Raw genomic sequence first — 6,950 nt, forward strand, 5'->3', positions numbered from 1 at the left:
ATCTCCGACCTGAGAACCTGTCAATGAGGAGAGTGCAAAGAGCTTGTAGATGCCATTCTCCACACCGCCTTCCCAAACAACTTTGCCAGTCTCACGGTCCCTTAGAGCAACTGAATGCTCCTCAAATTCCACCCGAAAGCCAGTCTTGCATACCTCATGCACTGACAGAAGATGAAAACCCAGAGCAGGGACATAAAGAACACGGGAAGCATGCTTGCCCCCCTTGCCGTCGGGAATAATCTCCATCCGGCCCTCACTATGTATCGGAATAGTGGAGTTATCGCCAATAAAGATACGACCTGACTGCCGTTTCAGATCCAGAAAGAAGTCACGGGATGAAGTCATGTGCCTGGAAGCACCACTGTCGAGAATCCATTCCCGAGTATCCTTCGCGGTGAAGCCAACTGCCTCCTCGCTCGAAGATGATGAAGCATCGGAGTCCACCATCTCTAAGTGCACAAATGCCGGAGTCTTTGCAGCTGAGGCTGAGGAATCAGCACTCTTCCCTGGCCGCTTAGGGCACTTCCTCCAATAGTGGCCTTTCTCGCCACAATCATTACAAGATCTTTCGGCCTTTCAGAAGACTTCTCAGGTGAAGCCTTCCCTTTGCCCTTGTTGTTATTCCGGCCTTTCGACCGTTGGCCAGTTAAGGCCTCCGAACCTCCGCCGTGAGGAGGGTTCGTGAAACGTTCCTCCTGGTCCAAGACCATTGGCATAAGCTCCTCCCAAGTAATGGTGCTGAGCCTACCACTCGTGATCAACGAGGAATAGAAAGCAGAATACTGACCAGGCAAGTGGGAAAGCAAAGTGATGGCCATATCTTCAGATGATATCTCTTTCCCAGCTTGTAGGACTTCCTGCTGAAGGGCCTGCAGCTTGTTGATGTGTTCCCGCATCGTCGAAGACTTTGAGGGTTCATAACCCGCATCTGCACTTCCAAGGAGATCCGTTTCATGGGGGATACCCTGTTATACAAAAAAGCCAAGTGCTCCCATATGCCTCTCGCCAGCGTCATGTGCTTCACATGATTGATCACTTGTGGTGTGCAATTGAGAAAAATAAACGACCGGACCCTGGCATTGACACGATCCCACATGTGTGCCCGTGCCTCTCGGTCCTTCCTCGTTGATAATAACTCCCCTTCCTCAACTTCCAGCCGTGGAACCCCGATGATGATAAAATCAGCAAGGTCATATGACTCAAGCAATGAAGCACCGACTCCATCATGACCTTCCAGATGCCGTAATTGGACCCATCCAGCTGACGATCCACTGGGAACGTGGGGAGAGTCGGAATCTTCACGTGCTTCTCAGCCATCTCTAGTAAATCTGCCATCGCGGAGAGTAACCTGAGAGGGTGGGTGGGTGGGAAAAAAATCTGAAAACCTGCAAGTGGCTGTCCAGCACCTTAGCCCGCCTTCCTCTTGCACCTTCTCTTCCCGTTCAGCCCAAAACAGTCCACCAATCAGCAGCCTAACACTCCCCCTCTTGCTCAGAAAAACTCCCAAGATCTATCTCGAGCCTAGGGCTCTGATACCATGTCAGAATATGCAGCGGAAATGATAACCAAACTTGGGTAGACAAGAGCAAGTAGACTGCAGAAAATAAACAGCACAAGAAACACAGAGAGATAGGTGTGTAAACTCTTCTCTATACACAAGATCCCGAGAAAACTAAATGAATGAGTGGTGGGGGCAAGGGGCCTATATATACACCCCTAGGAGAGGGGTCGGCCAGCATAAAAAGTGCCCACGACTGCTGAAAATGTACCCACGACTGCATAAATGCAGTCTGCCAGCAGAGAAATACCCACGACTGAGAAACTGCAGTCGGCCAGCAGTCCAGTAGCCCACGACTCATGTGTATGCAGTCGGCCAGCACTGGAGTGCTCCTGGCATCCTCTGGCAACTCTCCCCACCACTAGAAAAAATGGAAAAAAATAGGGAAAAATACGGGGAGTGTGGAAAAATGATAAAACACCTTATACAGGGCGGGCACACCCACAACAGAGGCCCTGGTGTATAAATATAGACAGGAGATGACTTCTAACAGACTAACCATGTTAGTCTGAGGTGCTGAGAGGGGGTGTTAGACATCATCCCCTTCCTGCTGGCTTCCTATTTGGTGTCCTATTTTAGCCTCTAGGACAGACCATGTTAGTCTGAGGGGCAGGTCACCCCTCACATATATTTTCCCATATTTTTTCCCATTTTATGGAGTCCTAGGTATTTTTCCCAGTCGTGGAGGTCTTTTGCTCCAGGTCGGCTGCCTACATGTAGTAGTATATAGCCGGCATGCCTCCCTCATATTTCACTGCATTCATTGCTTGCCTAGCTTTCTATCTGCAGTCCCTCACTTACGAGGTTCTCCCCTCTTGCTCAGGACATGTATTCCTTTTGGTGATGATATTGAGAGAAGGTCTTCACCTGTGTTTCCTCTCCATCTCTCTCTCTCTCTCTCTCTCCTGTGTTTCCACTTTCCCTTCTTCCACTGCACATTCTATCAGGATGGAGATAAAGTTGGTGATGAATTTCCTCAAGCCCTCCTAAATCTCCACCTTTCATTGTACAATGAAAGGTTTTTATTCCCCCTCAAATACATGGTACAATGAAAGTCTCACCAAGGATTGGATGGTATAAATAACCCATTCTTGAATGGAGATAATTAGAATTATGACTCTCTTTCCAATTGGCTTTATTCACATTAATTACTACCTCATTCCTAATAGTAGATGGATTTATTCACATCAATTACTACCTCATTCCTACTAGTCAATGGTGTACCTATCGCGCTCGCTCCCTCGCGGTGGTTGGTCCAACTAGCAATAAACATATCTTCTTTCCAAGAAACTCGTTATGGATTAGATTGGTATTCTCATTAAGTATACCTAACTCAATAAGCCAATGCTTTGACTCCTCTACTTGTAATTCACTACAGTCTTACATGAATGCAAATCTGCAAGGATAAATGCACTCTTAAATTGGGTACAAGCTCCTTATATACTTGATGGGGTTCCATGCTTTTGCTTTGCCTCTTGCTTTTGTTTTATTTTCTTGCTTTTGCTTTGCCTCTTTGCTTTTGTTTTATTAAATAATAATAGTAGTCAAAGTTCTTGATTTGTGCTTTTATAATCTTCAAGGCCTTGCTTTTTGGCCCTGGTGCTGCTTTTTCTTTTAGCTTTTTGATCCAGTTCAATGTCCTCTTTCCAATGGTGCCCTCAACTTTTGGTCAATATAGTTTGACTTTTTGCTTTTTGACCAAGACTAGTGCTTTTTCCTATGCCAACCTAAGGATCCCTGTTGCCATGTGTCCATCAACCTGTCCAAGTGTCCAAGCATGAGTTCCATCATGTGAAAAGAGCTCGGAGGACCAAAAAGTTACAAGTCTCCGAGGAGCGTCTTCAACAGCCCTTGATTTGAAACCCCCTAATCGGTTTACCTAGTGGCCACATGCTAGGGGGCGGCCTCATGTATCCTAGGGAGCATTGAGCATGGGACCTACTAGGTCCCTTGGAGATTGGCTTGCATTCTGATAGCTTCCCCTAAAGGCTCAAGAGAGAGGCCTGACTGGGATCTGAGACAAAAGACATACTATCTTCTTCAGAATTACCTGTGTCTCCCATGGATCTAGCTCTACAGAATGTAAAGAAAAATCCACATGAAATGAAAGGGAATCAAGAACACACTCGCACGCTTCATAATCCAAAGATAAAATCATATTAATAAGTTATGCTAAATTTACAAGATTCAAGGGTCTATCTGCAAAATCACCCTTGAGACAAAAACGGACACCATCATATGAAAAGGAGATGGTATGACCCTTCCTATCCACATGGACATCTTGGTTCTTGGCATAAAACCACTCTTTACCTAATTTCAAGTCATAAGCAAAAAATCTAGACACTCGGAATAACCCTATATCGTAATAGGTAACTCGAACACTCGTTTATCCCACACTTGTCCATGTTCCACTGCCAAATTCACCCAATCAACATGACCACTTGGCTGCGTGGGTACCACCAACTTCACCACCAATTAGGCATTCATGAAATTCTTTGTACTTTCGTGGCCAAACAAGATGGTGGTTAGTACTTCGGCCGTGAGAGCGCTAAGCCACTCCACTCATAACCCTTACTTATCTAGCTTTTGCCAATAAAAGCTTACTTATGGGATTATTCACTTATAACTCACTTATGAGTTATTGTAAACCTTGACCATTATAATCAATCTGCTTTCCTTATCCCCAAGCCCCCTAGTCGGCTAACCTTGTGCTTAGTTTCAGGTACATAACACTCCACATCACCTATCCTCTTCAATATTGTCAAAATCAATAGGGCTCTATTAAAGATGCACCATGGCAAGGCGAAAGATCATGAGGATCTACGTATGGAGCATTTTGCACATGGAAATCATATATTGACTCCAATTCTTACAAAATTCTTTAATAGAGCCCTTTGTGAAGGCTTCCCCCCACCTGGACCATAAACACCATTGTTCCCTGACACCCCCCCCCTTGGAGGATTTCATAGGCTGCACCTTGCAGAGGGTGAGGGTGATTGGTTTTCGGGCACGTGTATGGCACATAGATCCAGGACCGGCCAAGGTGGCCAGGGAGAGATTTTTGCGGTTATAAATTTGGGAGTGCCGACCTCTCACGCAGTTGCAGTGGGACCTTGGAGAGTGGAAGTGGCATGATCCCCAAGATCAGGTGGAGACTCTAGATGCCCCTTTCTTTACATATACAGCGAGGCTCGACCGCAGGATCCATATGTCACAGATAGATGGCACACCAGCAACTGCAGCACACTGGTAGTCTCAGGGCCTATCACAGCACTTCCTTTCAGATTTCTGGAAGAGGCTTTGGGATAGCTTTCGGCCAAGGAAGATCACTCTGTTCCTCTGGTTAACGGCACACAGGAGTCTGGCAGTGGGTACTTGGCTAGCGAGAAGGGGGAGGGGAAGGGGGAGGGGGAGGGGGGCCCGGCAAGCAACTTGCCCGAGGTGTGGCCACCCCCAAGAGTCTCAACGACATTGCCTTTGGGATTGCCCGAAGGCTCAGCAGATTTGGCAGCGGATTCTCCGCATCCTTGCTATGGACAAGGCGTCAACTCGGATTATCACTTGGGGTACTGTCGCTTGGGCCACTGAGGGTAGAGTGGTCACGACTTACGAGGAGGATGGGGGAGGCCATGCCCTTCAGATCTCCCACCATCGTATTGCCGTAGTACCAGTCACAGCTCCACCTGCAGGTGTTTGGCATCCAAGCTCATGCCAGCGCTAGAAGATTTGCAGTTAGCATAGCAACCTGGCACATCTGGCATGCTAGATGTAGCAAGGCCATCGAGGGTACCCACATTCCGCCGGCTGAGACCATCAGGAGCATATGGCTCGACATCATTCACACCCTCCGCGGTCAGTGGAGGAAGTTGCAGGGAGGTTCTGACGGCATGCGGAAGCAGCGGGAAGCCTTCTTGACACTTTGGAGGCCTGGCCCTTTCCTCACTGATAAAGGCGGTGAACCCATTTGGCACTACAGACCACCTGTGTGGTTGTTTCCCCCCCCCCCCCTTTCCCCTTTATGAGATAGCCTTCTCCTCATAGAGCGGCCAGCCGGAGGAGAAGCATCTCTCCCCCTTATGATCACTTGTTTCCCACCCTTCTATGAAGCGAGTTTGTATTTAGCCCTTCGTGGTTGTACTTAGCCCTTTGTGGCTGTTTTCTCTTTAACTAATTGAAGGATCTTTTTCCCGTTTTTTATAAAAAAAGTGGGGTACTCCATGGATCCGAATAATTAGACTATCATGATTGGCCATACAATGGCCAAAATTTATATGGCAGTACTAGAGTCTGAGATCTACTTTTTGACAGGGAGGCTGCACACAAGCTTCTTGAGAATCTGCTCCACATTTGATCACATTTTTACCCTATGGACCATCATAGAGGAGACAAGGGCACAGAAACATGTATATTTTTGCTTTGCGGCCTTTGACACTGTACCTCGGTCTCGCTTGTTGAGGCAACGTAAGGAGCTCCAGTTTCCACCAGACAATATATGGGACCACCAGACATGATATGGGACTTGGTGGCTTTATATGAGGCAAAGTATAGGCACCAAGGGGGCTCTTCAGCAATATTTGCAGCACTATTGGGGTCAAACAGGGTTGCCCGCTCTCTCCCACGCTATGTATACTAATGAGATCTCACTACTTATGTAGGACATACACGCTAGAATCCCAATGACAAATAAAAGACGCCAGCTACTATTGCCGATCAACCCTAATCAGAAAAAGAAAATCACATGTAGAGAGCATTTTTTTGGATGAAACAGTTCACTGATGGAGCAGCGTTTCATAGATAATCTTCTTCACGCAGATGAATGGAGAGGTACCTGGTAACCTCGCCCTGTGTACTTGAGCTGGCAGGACTCGTAACCGGGGTGCGTTCGGAAGAGGTTGTATATTTCGCGCTCCTTGATGTCGTTAGGGAGGCCGGAGATGAAAAGGGTCCTCACCTCTTCATCGCCAGCAGAAGGAGAAGTCAGGGCCGAGCCCCCAGCAACAGCGGCCTCCTCTGCCATCTCAACTAAGGCAGCCTAAAATCGGTTTCAAAAACAGAACCTGCAACATGTAATGAATTACATTTGGTCCAGGATGGTGTATGGAACGGCCCTAGGAGGGACCAACTTCCAAGAAAGAGCTGAAATTTTTTAAGGTCTGAAATTGCTATTTTGATTGAGCCTTTAAATGAAATTTGATTCTTTGTTGAGTGGCCGCTTAGCTCAGTGAATATGCTGGTTTGTTATTAATTAATTAGTTACAAAGGAGGAAAGTGATGGGACCTTAGATAAAAGATTTAAAAAATTTTGATGGGACCTTAGATAAAAGGACACTTCTAGAGGATTCGCGCGAATGATTTTATTTTCTTTTTCTTTTGTTCTTCTCAGTTTACTAGA

At 46.8% G+C, this 6,950-nt stretch overlaps 1 protein-coding gene across 3 annotated transcripts in view; it reads right to left on the reverse strand.

Moving 5' to 3' along the window:
• LOC147624070 (U1 small nuclear ribonucleoprotein A-like) overlaps positions 1-6,712 on the reverse strand; it is a 61,771-nt gene extending 55,059 nt beyond the window's left edge. For all 3 annotated transcript variants that reach the window (XR_015269252.1, XM_086820731.1, XM_086820730.1), the window contains exon 1: positions 6,387-6,712. Coding sequence is in view for 2 of the 3 variants with exons in the window: in XM_086820731.1 (XP_086676857.1) it covers positions 6,387-6,575 (189 nt within the window). In the remaining variant the exon portion in view is untranslated. The remainder of the gene's footprint in view (positions 1-6,386) is intronic.
• Between the last annotated feature and the right edge of the window lie 238 nt (positions 6,713-6,950).

The sequence above is a fragment of the Cibotium barometz genome, chromosome 26 (genome assembly GCF_041138505.1).
Source record: "Cibotium barometz isolate CiBa-2024 chromosome 26, ASM4113850v1, whole genome shotgun sequence".
In the NCBI taxonomy this organism is placed as follows: Eukaryota; Viridiplantae; Streptophyta; class Polypodiopsida; order Cyatheales; family Cibotiaceae; genus Cibotium; species Cibotium barometz.